This window comes from Tiliqua scincoides, chromosome 2 (assembly GCF_035046505.1).
Source record: "Tiliqua scincoides isolate rTilSci1 chromosome 2, rTilSci1.hap2, whole genome shotgun sequence".
Classification (NCBI taxonomy): domain Eukaryota; kingdom Metazoa; phylum Chordata; class Lepidosauria; order Squamata; family Scincidae; genus Tiliqua; species Tiliqua scincoides.
In genome coordinates this window covers 270,369,339-270,383,775 of record NC_089822.1, presented here as the reverse complement: position 1 = coordinate 270,383,775, position 14,437 = coordinate 270,369,339, and the positions used below count along the sequence as shown (strand labels likewise).

At 52.8% G+C, this 14,437-nt stretch overlaps 1 protein-coding gene across 1 annotated transcript in view; it reads right to left on the bottom strand.

Annotated features, from left to right (window-relative positions):
* The window catches only part of LOC136639195 (alpha-2-macroglobulin-like), a 42,257-nt gene that overhangs the window by 16,546 nt on the left and 11,274 nt on the right, over nucleotides 1-14,437 (bottom strand). Inside the window, exons 7-20 of the mRNA XM_066613200.1 lie at nucleotides 13,635-13,719; nucleotides 12,383-12,515; nucleotides 11,698-11,812; nucleotides 11,246-11,355; nucleotides 10,575-10,742; nucleotides 7,673-7,897; nucleotides 6,729-6,766; nucleotides 6,230-6,401; nucleotides 5,943-6,092; nucleotides 4,390-4,560; nucleotides 3,419-3,502; nucleotides 2,826-2,922; nucleotides 2,009-2,165; nucleotides 1,107-1,332 (exon numbers count right to left, since the gene is read on the bottom strand). Coding sequence (XP_066469297.1) covers nucleotides 1,107-1,332; nucleotides 2,009-2,165; nucleotides 2,826-2,922; nucleotides 3,419-3,502; nucleotides 4,390-4,560; nucleotides 5,943-6,092; nucleotides 6,230-6,401; nucleotides 6,729-6,766; nucleotides 7,673-7,897; nucleotides 10,575-10,742; nucleotides 11,246-11,355; nucleotides 11,698-11,812; nucleotides 12,383-12,515; nucleotides 13,635-13,719 — 1,931 coding nt within the window. The remainder of the gene's footprint in view (nucleotides 1-1,106; nucleotides 1,333-2,008; nucleotides 2,166-2,825; nucleotides 2,923-3,418; nucleotides 3,503-4,389; nucleotides 4,561-5,942; nucleotides 6,093-6,229; nucleotides 6,402-6,728; nucleotides 6,767-7,672; nucleotides 7,898-10,574; nucleotides 10,743-11,245; nucleotides 11,356-11,697; nucleotides 11,813-12,382; nucleotides 12,516-13,634; nucleotides 13,720-14,437) is intronic.

Genomic DNA, 14,437 nt, shown 5'->3' with positions numbered 1-14,437 from the left:
GAGAGTTTGCCACAGTAGCCCTTTTGAGTGTCTGATTAACTGCACTGAAGGATGAGGGCCCTCTGGCACCCTGACCCCTAGCCATCGTGGCATGAGTGCCCCACACACCAGGAGACACTCCCCCACTGTTGCTGCCTCATCCCAACTTCTGGGACTTCATAAGGACTTTTACAAGATGATCAAGGAGATCCTCGGGAAGCTGATCTTTGCTCCTACGCAACCCTGACCATACACAAAAAGGACAGGCCCCTACCCTGGTGAGCTGTCAGTCTAAACTCAGTGGGGGACAGTGGGGGAGGCAAGAAAGGGCATGAGAGATCAGGGAGGGGAGCAAGGGAACAGTGGCAGAAGAGGCACATACGTGACAGCACAGAATGAAGCTTCTGTGGGGAGCTGGGAGTGGGGACCTGGCTTTAAGAGAAGGGTTTTGAGGTGGATCTGGAGAGGATGTGACAGGAGCTTTTCCATGTGTGACAGTCGGGGGGGGGGAGTTCCAGGAGCAGGTACAGCAAGGAAGCATCAATGTTGCTGTGTTAAACTGCAGACAGGGAGGTCACTGGCGACACTGAATAAAGGGAGGCAAACTGGGAAATGGAAGTGTGTGACTTTGGGGTTGTGGAGCGCCGAAGTCACTGGACCCACACCCAGCCCCCATGTGTATATCTGCATGTTCAGAGATTCCGGTGGAGATGCTCCCTGATAGGATCTCCAGGGAGGCCTGGGAAACACCCTCCCCAGTAGAGCCCTGGGGAAGCCGCTGCTGGCTCAGACAAGGCTGGCTTGGGGGGGGGGGGTCAAGGGCCTGACTCCAGAGCAGGGAGCCTCCTCTGTTCACGTGTATTCAGACGAAGGTGCAGAGGTCTCTGCCATCAGCCGTGCCTCGCTGTGCAGAGGAATGTGCCAACTGCCCTTTGGAGGTGCACAGGAAGGGGAGACGGGGCGGGGAAGGGAAGGGCGGCGGGGGAGCTGCAGGGTCAGAGGCCACAGTGGGACATGAGGGTCAGGGAAGAATCTGCCAATAGGGTGGGGTCTGGGCACGGGTGAGGGAGGCTTGCGGAGCGAGGTTGGAAGGGCCCAGCCCCCTCCCAGCACCCAGCATTCCTCACCCGGATGCAGCTCTGCAGGTAGCTGAAGAGGGTGGCTCTCAGGATAAAGGCCTCGCCGCGCACCACTGAGTAGGGCAGGGTGAGGCCCAGGAAGAAGGGCTGGAAGGCCGTGAGAGGGACGCTCTCAGAGATGCCAAAGCCTGCTTCTCCCGACAGGCAGAAGGCTCCCGTCCTCCACTCTGTGATGGTGTCCGGGATGGTCACAGGCACCTCCACCTCCGGAGCCCTGTCAGGGTTGGTGTGGGACAGGAGAGCAGAGGATGAGAAGGAGCACTGCAGCCCCCAGAGCAAACCCCTTCCCCCCCCCGCCACTACAGGGTGGCCCAAAGTGCTGCGAGGTGTGTGTGGTGGTTCCTGAAGTCAGGGCGCCTGGCCGTCTCTGTGTTCGACCACCTTAACCCTTCAAAGAAGACTGGTGGAGAACCGAACCCCTTGCTGCCTGGTGGGGAGAGAAGTTGTGCACCGGAGGCATGATCCTCCGCAGCCGCCCCCATTCCAGACCCCTGGCTTCTTCTGCAGCTGCTGCAGGGATCGTTCTGGGCAGTCCACAAAGGCTGAAGCTGCGTCCCTTCCCAAACACCTGGAGTACACTGGGCAGGATGGAAGTGCATAAAGAGCATGCGGTGGAGGCCAGCGTGAGTGTGCCAGCAAGCCCTGCCCTTGCTGTGCATCCAAAATGCCCTCACCACAACAGTTGTTGCAAATTGGCCTGAGGGCTCGAGGAAACCTGATGGGTTAAACCCCACCCCCCAAATGAGCATGACTCAGGGGTTAAAGAAGGGGAGTGAACGGATTCCCCCAGCAGCCAGGGCTGCCCCATGTCCCCAGGCTCTGCTGCTACTTTCTGAGGACCCCGGGATTGAATTTACGCCCCCTCCCCAAGCAGCGGCACCACTACTTACTCAACTCGCTCGAGTTTCCACAGCCACGTCTCTGGGAAGAACGTCCTGATAGTCTCTTGGATTGCATCGCTGTGGCCTCCATCACCCGCCAGTGAATCAGCTACGGCTGGGGTTGTCGAAAGATCGCAAGCGATCGGTGGTGATACTTGACGTGTAGCTAAAAGATCTCCAGGGAGAAAAAACACTCATTGTTCTATGCTGTGGCCTGACTAATGCACTGGGTGTGGCTGTTCCACTCATGCCAGTCATCCCCGAATGTTTCTCTCAGGCAAGCACACCTGCATGTGTGACGCAGCCCTTTTCCAAGAAGGGGATCTGAACACTCGCACCCCTTATGCAGCTGTTGTGGGGGCTGCCTCTCCTTTCTCTCTGCAAGCCCCCCCCCCCCGGTACTGGCTGGTTCCCCAGAGCCTTCCTGGGGAACTTCATGGTTCTCACTGAAGCTCTTCTATGGTTCCTTCACAACTCCTCTGAACATGTGCCTTAGGAGAGACCCTCCAGATCCCTCAGTTTCCCGTCAGGCAAAAGACTGCTGGGTGTTCTGGGCAAAGGGTGCGACGGAAGGCAGGGAGGTGACTGAGACACGACCTTGGAAAGCCCCCCCATCCAAAGACCTGCTTTGACCCTCTTAACAACACCACTGGGGGTGTGTGTGTGTTGCTGACTGGGTGCTGTCCTAGGGAGGAAGGGGATATTGGGTGAATCTGACACTGGGTTTCCAGGGTCACTGTACTGCCCTAGTGTCCTGGTTCAAACCACAGAATGAGACAAAGCTCATGTCCAGGGTGGGAGACGACAGGCTCATTTCCTCTCTTACCATAACCCCTTCTTCCTTTGTATACTTGAGGGATGTCGTACCGGCAAATTTCAGGCGTCTTGATCTTGGCGCTGGTAAAAACTTTCAAGCCTAAATCCTGTGGAATGAGCAAGCGAGCCACAATCAGCCACAGAAAACAAGCTCTTCTTGCATCCCAAAATGAGCAACTCACCACCCCTTGATTGAAGCGCTTTCTTATTTTATTTATTTATTTTCATTTTGAGACGCTTTCCTGCACTCTTCTGTTTCAGGAGCCACCAGAGTGGCTCACAAGAAATTAAAAACAATTTGTTCAAATAGGAATCAAACCAATAAAAGCATCATAAAAATACAAATATAGAAATAAAAGACTAAAACCCGTGCCAAGCAGAGTAAAATCAATACACTGTGGCCAGGAAGGAAACACAATAAACACTGGAAAAGGCAGCCAGGAAAAGTGGGTTTCTATCTGGCATTTAAAAGAACTCGACTTCTGGGCTAGTCGGACTTCCTGAGGGAAGGAGTTTCACAGTCTGGGTGTCACTTCTCAGAATGTCCTGCCTTGTATCCCCCTCAGCCTGGCCTCACCCCCCGCACAAAGTAAGGCCTCTCACGATGTGTGAACAGACGTGTGAGCAGATGCAAGTAGGAGAAGGTGGTCCTTGGCCTGTCTGGGCCTTGCAGGTGACAACCAGCACCTGAAAGGGGGCCCAGGAGCAACCGTTCAGGGCAGTAACTACTGCAGATGGTGAAGCCCCCAAATTAATGTGATGAGGTCAAAGGGCCCTTGAGCACTGCCACGCTCTGGATCAGCGCCTCCAGAGGTTCCAAGGGCAGTCTCATGCGCAGCCTGTTGCAATAATCAAAGCATAGTGTGATTATGGCGCACAAATCTGCTTTCTTCAGAGAATAGCCCAGCAGGTGCCCCAGCCAGCGTTCCTGGACACCCCAGCGTATGATTTTCCAAGGTCAAAGAAATCCAGCCGTGCTCCCAAACTCGTGGTCCTTCCACGAGAGAGCAATTCTGTCTGGATCAGGCTCTCCCAGCTCCGAATCAGCAATTCCACTGGTCAAGAGCACCTGCTCTTGCCTGGGTCAGTAGACCAGGGTTAGGGTTAGTCTACTAACCCACATCTCGTCCTGCACCACGGCCAGGCTTTGCTTCAGGACGTCCACAGCCTCCCAGCCCAGCAGAAACCCCCCAGTGAGATGAGGGTTAGGGCTGGGATAAGAGGCTTAGGGTAGATAACATGGGGTTTGTTGCCCAGTTATAGTTTATTGGTTGCCCGATTATCGTGGGAAACAAATGACCAGGATGTTTTTGACTTTGACACAGTACCCTAGGACTGTGTTGCATGTTGCAGTTTTGTGGGTGAGGGTGCTTGCTTGGAGAATGAAGAATATTGCAAGTATTAGGATGCCGAGCCTGCACTGACACAGAGTTCCTGCAATTCATTTATTTAATCTTATCCTGCATCATGACTTCTTTACACACACACACACACACACAGTCAGACACACATCCCTCTGATGTCAGGATGATGGAGGTCACTCATCCCACACACGGTGGTGTTTTGCTGCTCACCATCAGAATAGAATAGGCGTCACCTTCTCCGAAAGGAATCTGAACGGAACTCTGGACGCCATCCACAACCATCTTCTTCATCATTGCACAGTAATGGATGTTTGGTTCATCCAAATTGTGGCCTTCGTAGTGATAGCCTCTGAGGTTCTTCACAGGGAGCAAGTCATAAACCTGAGAACAAAAGAGACGCTGTTTCATGCATGCTCGTGTTACTGGCTCAGTGCCCACTCCTGGGTGCACAACCCTCATCCGCTCCAGGGATGGGGCTGGAGTTCTGGATCAGCTTGTTGGGGTAGCCACACTCCTAGATATCCTAGGACCAGCCAGTGGAGGAGAGACTGCAGTCAAGCAGGAGAGCATGTGATCTGTAGTGCAGAAGGGCCCAGGCTCAATCCCTGGGATCTGCAAGTGTAATGGGGAAGACCCCCCCTCTGTCTGAACCCCCACAGAGCTCTGCTAGTCAATGCAGACAAAACTAGTCAAAGATGGGCCAGCACACATGGCCCAAACAGCATCACCTTTCTCACCCACTGATGTTCTGATATTAAGAACATCAGAAGAGCCCTGCTGGATCAGGCTAAAGGCACAGTTAGTCCACCTCAGGGAGCACACCAGACCACAAGATCCCTGCATCCTGGGGTAATGAAAATCCCACACTGGGTAAAGGACTAGTTTATTTTATCTGTCCTGACTCTCCCAACACTCACTCTGAGTGGATGTTCCATGTTCTGGTATGGTGTGAGAGGGAAAAGAACATCCCTCAATCCACTCTGTCCATCATCTGCATAATATTGAATGTCTCAATCATGTTCTCCCTCCAGCACCTTCTTTTCTAGACTGAAGAGCCCAAACGCTGTAGCCTTTCCTCATACTTGAGCATTGAGTTGTGATCATATGTCGCCTTTTCAGAAGCACGCATGAGATCACAGCCGGCCCATCCATGAGGTCACCTGATACGGGTTGCATCGGTGGCAGGTTCCAAGGGGTGGAGGATTTACGATATCTTTCACTCCCAGTCTGCTGCTGCCGCCTCCCTCTTACCTTCCACTGATGCAGGCCACAACCATCTGTCTCCCCCTTGCTGAGGTGAGCAGCAGATCATTCCTCACCTTCCCAGGCTCCTTGCACATTGCTGTGAAACCTGGAAGTGCAGGACTTGTGGTTTCATTTGCAGGGGCAGTGCAAATAGTTGTCCTTGTAATGAAACCACAAGTCCTGCACTTCCGGGTTTGACAGCAGTGTGCAAGCAGCATGGGAAGGGTTTGCCTTTTTTCTAGAGCAGAGGTGGTGGACCTGAGATGGCGCCAGGCAGCATTCCGGGTCACTTCAGCCCTGCACGAGATTGTTCAAAGCGCTGCAGACAAACCCTCTCAGACACCCCTGTTTGTCCATCCAGAATATTTGTGTGCTGTGTCAGCCACAGGCTTGCAACACAGTCTACAATAAGAGTGGGCCATGTGTTCTCCTTCTACTGATGGGGCTTGGAATTAGAGCCATTGAAGCATTAAGGGAGCTCTGAGAAGCAGAGTGCCCGCAGTGGAGCCCAGACTCACGGTCTGAGGCGAGAGTTCAGCTTCTGGCTTCAGGAGGAAGACGCTCTTGTCGACTGCGTGGATGGCACACAGGGAGCCTTCTACCGCAGAGAGGTGGAGGCGAGTCTCACTGCCAGGCAGGCCTTCGGACCCTGAGAACCACACTTTCACCTGCAAAAACAAAACTCACTCCTAGGCACAACTGGCATCCAAGTCTCCACTCCCTCTCCCTGCCTCCTGACCACAGTTCAGAAGCTCCCACCGTTAGGCCTGCTGCCTTGGGCCACAGAGAGGCCAGGCAGCCTTACCTTGTTCCGGAAGCAGTTCTCTACTTTGAAATCAGCTGAGTGAGCCACAAGTTCTCCACTGGGCAAAACGGTGTACAGGAGCAGGCGGGCAAGAGGAGCACTGTTGGAGTCCACAGAGAGGTCCAGGGAAAACACGCCTTTGGTTGAGAAATGCAGAGATTGGGGGAGGGAGGGGTCAGAGGGGTTCATGGCATAGCTTCAGCAGCCCATGACAGTGGAAGGACACTGTTTATGCACAATAAACATGCACACAGGGAAAGTGGGAGGGAGGTGTTTGCAGGCTGGGGCAACACATTCAAAGCTACCAGGGGCCTTTCTGCAGCCAACATGGAATTTTTTCAGACCCCTGGGGGGGGGATGCTGAATGGCCAGGCCCAGCAGCATCTACAGAGGTGGTCCCTGTCAGCTCCCAGCAGGCAAACACCCCAGGAAGGGGGGGGGACTGAAAAGCGGTGGGAAAACCCCCTCACCTTCTCCATCCTCCTCCAAGGCCAGGACGTGGGTCCCTGTTTGCACGATGCCCCCTTTGGCCAGCACCTGCACAGAAGGAGGAAGGGCACATGGCGGATGGTATGGAGGTCAGTGTTTGGCGACACTGATGTGCCAGGGATAGTTATCCTTTGGGCACCCAGTAGCTTCCAGAGGCTCCTCACCAGACCCTACAAGGCAGACTGCAGAACTCCAAAACTCCACTTTTGGATCTGAAGCCCAGCGTAGTTTCGTAGCTGCCAGTGGCTTTGAAACAGATATGATATATCCTCTGCAGGTAGAGGAGGAGGGACAGACAATGCATCCCTACAGGTAGTTGCCATAGAAACAGAGTCCCAGAACCTAGAAGAGTTTTCTAGTGATTTTCAACACCTGCGCGCCAAGCTCCAGTGGCACACCTGCAGACCTTCTGTGGCTCTCTGGGTGAAAATTGCTGATCTGACCCCAGTTGCAATCCTGGCAAACACCACCTGAGGCCAGGACTGCGGAAGGCTGACTCCCCAGGGGACCGTGTTCCCCCACTTACCAGAGCCTCCTGAGACATCCCCTGATCCTTCAAAAGCCTTCCAAGGTCTCCAGAGGGCCTCTGAACATGACTTCATTGGAAAACCTGAATGGCTTTCCATTTAATGGCCCTCCAGAGGCTTCAGAAGGCTTTTAGAGGGTCAGGGGACACTGTGCAAAGCTGCCCTCACCTTCAGAAGGGATCCAGAGGGCAAGTGGTGGCAGCCACTTTGAAAATGTGGCGTCCCAGGACTTTTTCCTTCCTTGATCCCTCCAGGAATGCCGCTGCTCTTTATGCCAGCTGGGAGCCACTCTCCAAGGTCTCAGGTGGATCAAGGCCTTCCGCAGCCCCTGCTACCTGAGGGCTAGGACCTTTCCTACCTACAGACCTACAGACCCAACCCAGAGGTTTCCTTGCCACCAGACCCTGCAGCTGAAGTGCAGACTTACCAGGTAGGAGAAGGTGACCTTTTCCTCTTTCACGATGCTTGGCTTCAGGATGTAATGCACCTGAACTGGCTGGGTCTGCCCACACCGCAGGGTCTCTGGCACAGGCTGGATGTGGATATAGCTTTGACTTGGTGAATAGAAGCGTGCGGCGGACCGAAAGCCTTGCTGGTAAAATGGCTGGATCTGGTTTATTTCATGGCGTGTGTCTTCCAACCTATAATTTGCCTGGCGACAAGGAGGAAAAGCCCTGATGCCCGGTAATTGGGAACATGAATCCTGTTGGCTAATTAGTAGCCAGTCATGATCATCCCTAATGGAAGGGTGTACACAGCGGTGTAGCTAATGAATGTGTAGCCTGGTGCAGAGCTCAAAATGATGCCCCGGAAGTGATGTCACAGCCAGAAGTGACTTCACGCCAGGACTCACCACCCACTTGATCTGCCACCTTCCCCAGCCAGTGGCATAGCTAAGGCATCTATCTGCTACCTGGGATCAAAGAAGATTTTGTAGCCCCCTCTCTGTGAAAAAAATCAAATTTAATTAAGTAAATAAAAGGTTTGCCCCTGATTGGTTAGAGACGCTGTGCTGGAGTGAAAAGGAATGGTTATTCTCTCCCTTCTAACTATAAGAGGAGCACCACTTGAAGAAGTGCCTCTTTACTAGTTAGCAGAAGCAGCTGTATTATGGTACATGGAAATGAGAGCTGACTTCCATGCAGTAAAGTAATAACATATCATTGGTTCTCAGAACAATCAGTCTCATAGGTCAGTTTTGAGTTGAAGAAAGTCACTTTTTGTTCCTTAAGGCAGTTGTGTTTTCATTTTCTGGTTAATTGGCCATAACTTTTGATAGAATACAGATATTCCAATGTGGTTTGTTTCATTGCATTCTGCATTAAATTACCTTTCCAATGATATATAACATGATGGTATTATTTGTACATACCAAAATTTTCACATTTTGGCCACTAGGGTCAAGCTCAGCTTGTTGTCCCCCTAAAGCGTGTTGCCTGGTACAACTGCTACCCCTGCACCCCCTTAGCTACAGCACTGGGTGAACATTTGCGCACTCTGCCCTCTGCAGCCACCTAGTCAGTCTGGCAGGAAGAGCTGCAAACCCTCCAGTATCTGCAAGGTAATTAGAACTGCAACTGTATCAACAGACGTTACACAACCACAATCTCATCTCTGACTACAGCTGGAGCCAGTGAGTTGGGGGGCGTTGGGAGGCATTGCTGGGCTCAAAGTGGGGAGGAACTGGGGATAGGAGGCGGCGGCAATGCAGCACACTGGATCCTATTCCCTCTTTTAACACCCCTACCCCTTTTCCCTCCTTGGACATATGCCACCAAAATAGATGGTGTATGTTCAAGGAGACCCATGGGGGCCCCAGGGCTTACACAGAGGTAAGTAAACATTATTTTACTTATCTCAGCTTTACCATGGTGTCACCCCTCCCCCACAGGATGCAGCACATGTCTTTTTGAAGTGGCTGCATTTGCGCTGCTGGCAGGGGATAGGATTGGACTGTGTGTGATGCCCTTGGGCCAGTGTTTCTCAAACTGTGGGTCAGGCAGGAGGTCTGGTCTAAAGGGTTGAGCCTCCATTTGCCTGAAGATAACATCCGAAGATCACCAGTTCGAGGCCACCGGCACCGTGCGACCTTGAAGCAGCTGAAAAGCTGAGCCGAGTTATTCCATCTGCTCTGAGCGTGGGAGGATGAAGGCCATAATATGAAACCAGATCAGAAAACAGATCTGGACTGTTGTGGTTCTTGAAAGATAGAACCTTCTTTCAATTGTAAAAATCCCTACGGGGATTTAATCAGCCTGCCTATATAAACCGCCTTGAATAAAGTCTGAGGAGAAATCTGAGGACCTAGAAAGGCCTGCATTATTACAGGTACTAAATACCTGTATTATTATTATTATTATTATTATTATTATTATTATTATTATTATTATTAGGTGGGTCGCGAGCCAATTTCGGGTGGTTCCCTATTCATTCCAATATTTTATTTTTAATACATTAGACTTGATGCTACCATGGTATGTGACTGCATCTGGGGAAATGTGACAGATCTGTACTTTGAATAGGCTACTATGTTTATGCTTTTTACTCCTGGGTAAGTGCGGGTAGGATTACAGCCTAGGATTTTTAAAAATTTCCCTGCTTGATGATGTCACTTCTGGTCATGACATCACTTCCGGTGGGTCCCGACAGATTCTCGTTCTAAAAAGTGGGTCCCGGTGCTAAAAGTGTGAGAACCACTGCCTTGGGCTATCCAGGAATGAAGATGGCAGGAACAGCAGCCTGGGGCCACCAGCTGTGAGCCCTCCCAACTTGCCTGAAGCTGGCCAGCATTTCTGCTGACTTGGGAGAATGTTCCCCAAACTGGAAATGGTCTCTCCGAGGAGACAAACAGGCTGGTTGAAAGACGTTGGTGCGACTCCCTCCCGGACCTGCCTGCATGAAGGGCCACCAACACACTTCCTGTTAAGGACAGGAGCAAACCCTAACCCATGAAGGAGAGGATGAAGCAGAGAGCAGTGGCTGAACTTGCCCCGAGTGCACCCAGGCCCCACCCCAATCTGATGACCATCGCTCCAGGTCAGACACCTTTCCGGAGGCAGGTTTGTGGCTTGCGAAAGAGAAAGAGCAGGAGTGAGAACAGAGCAGAGGAAATGACCGGTCCAGAAAAACTGAAAAGAAGAAGAAAAGAAGAGCAGCAGCAGGAAAACAGAACTTCTGAGTGTCTCCCATGACCCACAGAGATTGTCACTCCCGTCACACACACACACACACACACACACACACACACACACACACACATGTCTTTTTTCCAGCCTGCTGGCTAACATCCAACCCCACCCTCTCTAGTGCCCGCTCTTCAAGAGGCTCACCTGGACGTTGATGGAGTAAGCCGTGATGTTGGTCGTGTCAATGGAGAAGTTCACCAGGCCCTGTTCGTCAGTGGTGTAGTTGGTTTTCTGACTGAATGGCTCTTCCTGGATCTGGATCTGGATCGTTTCATTGGCGATTGGTGCCTTGGTGCCATCCACGAGCTTCACCTGAACATGCGACCCGCCAAGCATGGTTTATGTTAAAAGGGGAAGGGGGGAAGGAGGCTGGGACTCAAGGCGAGGCTGCGGACAGTGGGTCGTAGGGAGGGCACATACACAGTAGCAGAGTTTCTGGGCTACATGGGCTCAATTTCCTGGTTTTCCTCCACAGTGGAACTCCATGCAGCACACCCAGGGCCCCTAGACAGCCCCCCCTCCAGGTTCTGAGCAGGACCAAGCCATCTGAGCTGCAGCAGGGCAACTGCCAACTCCATCCTAGGTATGCTGATTTGGAAGTAAGAGACTACCATGTCACCCCAAAGGGAGCAAGCACTTTGCTTTGGAGCTCGCTTCCAGGGTGCACAGGACTACAGCCTATGTCACAGGCTGCCCTGGGGCCAGGCCAGGTTGGGGAAGAGGCACCTCAGAAAGTTGGAGCCAGGCTTGGGGGTACTGCAAGATGTGCCCAGCTATGGAGCCCAGCATGACTGGGTGACATTGGCTTGCCTTACCTGCCCAGACAAGGGGATCCCTGGCTTGTAGTAGTAGTCCAGCCTTTCAAAGGTCACCTTGCTGAGAGTTGCCGTGAGTTCCACAGAGCCACTGCCTGCCAGCTCCACTCCTGGCAAAACAGAGAGCACCAGGGGAGTCAGGGAAGAATTGCTCCCCTGCAGGACCTCCCAAGCTTCATGTTCCCATTTTCAGGGGTGGCCTGAAAACTGCCCTCTATGGAGCCCCTGCCTGAGTGTACCCCAGATCCGTAGTGATACCGGATGGGAAGAAGGAGGTGACCTGGGGGCAACCTGGGTATGGGCACAGAAGACACCTCAGGGACTGGCAATGGGCAGCCTTGAGCCCTCTGCAGCTGACCCTGTGGGCATCGCTGTCCCAGGACCTCAGTCTCTTTCTGTCCCCCCAGCCATTCCGATCCCTGCCCCCCCCCAAACCAGGAGAAAGCACAGACCTGTGCCTTCCTCAGAGACGGTGCCTGTCACTTGGAGGTTCATGGCGTATCCAGCCCTCTTCAGCTGAAATATCTTGGTCTTCACCACCTGACTGAGGCAGCCGTGCACATCCGCCTGCGCGGGAAGGAGACCCAAGAAGAGCAGATGGTAGGAAACGGGGATGGGGACAAGGGTCGAGTAGTCCAGTCTGGTTGACCTGGGCTGAGGTCTTCATGTAGGGCATGACTAAATCCATCCGGATACTTTCTGTTCTCCCTTACTCTCACCCTGTGAGCAAGCTCACCCAGTGGCATTCCCGGGGGGGGGGGGGAAGGCATGTTTTGCAGGGTGGCTCAATGTGCTGCGTAAGCGTCCCCTCCCCCTTGCCTTCAGAGTCATGAGCGATGAGAGCAAAGTGGAAGCACCTCCTCTGTGTTGCTCTCGCCACTGGGAATGGCTCCAATGGTGAGGGGGAGGGGCCATTTCCAAGCCACGCTGAGGTGCCCTGCAAAACATACTGTTTTGCCCCCCCTGCAAATGCCACTGAGCTCAACACAGAACTTCAAGGATACAGGCATGAAGATCAGACATGCAGTCTAATTGCATGAGGTTGGGGGGAATGCGAAGACTCAAGACAAAGACACTGTTTGCAACAGTCAAAACAGGGTCACCCCTCCATGGGACAGGAAGGCTCGAGACACTCACCTGCCCACTGAAATCTTCACAGATGGGCTCCGGGGTTCTCGCATGGCAGTGACCTCTGTGTGTACTGACATCGGAATATGCCCGGCAAACATGAATATTCACCTGGCCAGGGACTGGCTTCCCATAGGTGTACCTGTGGCCAGAAACAGACATCACATTAACGTGGAAAAGGGACCCAGGAAAGGTTTCTCTGCCCCTGGGAACGGAGGTTCAGTGTTCAGAGCCTGGGAGAGAAGCTTCCGGACCCAGGCCTGCTCAGGGCCATCTTGCCTGCTGCATCCTGCGCTCCGGCTAGCAACCAGACTGGCCAGGAGAGGGAAGTTCAGGCAGCTCTGACTTACCTCCTCCACCACTGCCTGTGCCTCTATGGGCCTACTCAGATCTATGACAGCTACTTCGCTGGCAAGGACAGGGCAGAGCCAGGGACTTTCTGCTGTAGGAAGGTTAATCGAGGACATACCTATAGTTCATTAGTTGCAGTTTGTTCCATAGGTCTCGTCCCTGTTACGACATGAGTCGAAGACTCTTCCAGCCCTGAGATCAAAATCTGCCCGTGGCCGACTTTGGTGAGTGTAGGGCCCCATCAAGTGGGGAGGGGCATGGCAGCAGATAGACCCACCAGTCCCTCTCCCCGTTCAGTTGCTGACCCAGTAAAAAGGGAAAGTGGACGGCAGGAACTGCTATCTCTTGGCTCCCTGGCTACCTCCCCCAAGCCCTGCCCTCCATGAATCGGTTCAATCCCCCTCTGAAGCCATCCAAACTAGAGGCCATCACCCTCTTGCTGCAGTGAACCCCACTGACTAATTATGGGCTGTGAGAAGAAGTATCTCCTTCTGCTTGCCCTGAATCTCCCACCCAAAAGGTTCATTCACCAACAGCCTAATCCTAGGCATGTCTACTGAGTACTGCTCAGTTCAGGTGGTGAAGTGAGTACCACTGAACTTAATGGGATGTACTCCCAGGTGTTTGCAGAACTGTAGCCTTAGAGCAGAAGCTCTCAGGCATCTACTCAGAAGTTTGCCCCAATTGAGTTCAGTGGGGCTTACTCCCAGGTAAGTGTATACAGGATTGCAGCCTTTGTCACCCAGTAAGAGCAGCAAAGAAAATGAAGGAGCAGGGGCACTGATCCTGCCGTCAGCTCTGGGGACAGTCACATCCCTGGGACTGTGCTGAGAGCCATTTCTTCCTCACTGGTTCACCTGGAATGGCCTCAAGTGGGCCAAGCAGAGACACTTGGGTGGGCCTCACTTACACTGCGCAGACAGTCACTTTCAGCTCCTGGTGCTCAATGGTGATGATCTTTGGCGCCTTCACGGAGACCTCAAATTTGGGCAGAACTGTGATTAAAGAGATACCAGCATAAACATCACCATGGGGTCACCTCCAGACACACCAGGAGCTCCACCTCACCCCTCACACATCTCAGTACAGCAACTGTCTTAAAACAAGAGTCAAGTCCTTGCTGAAACCAGCCACCCCCTTCCAAGAGTTGAGCGACACAGATAACAGAACCATGTGCTCCAGCCAGCTTGGACTCTGTATTGTGGTTTTATGAGGGTGGGGGGCTGTTTACATAAAGAAGAGCATTCAAGCAACCGACCCCCAACTTTCAGTCTGAAGTGGCCCGGACCAGAACCACGTGGCCCTGAGAACTGTCTGGCTACAACCCAGATCAGCTGAGCACAACACAGGCAGGGACTGAGTCACAAGGGAGGGGAGCCCTGATCACGGCCCTGTTTCTTCCGCGTCCTGCCATTGTCACCTCTATTTTGAGCATATCTCCTAATCACGTGTTCTGAATGCTTCAGATTTTGGATTTAACTTTTCAGCCCCTTCCTTTCCAGAAAAGGTGCCATCCAGACAAAGTTAGGAAGAGACCTTCCTGGCCTGCCTGAACTCTTGTTTACCCAGCTATGGCGCACAAGCTACACCTGGGCTCTTTCTCCGGGAGAGAAATTACAATTGTGCACCCAGGACCCCTTTTCGAGAGCTCCCCCCATGTGCTTCTGGGAAATTGTGGCATCCACACAGCCCTGCAGCTCATTCCATCACTGT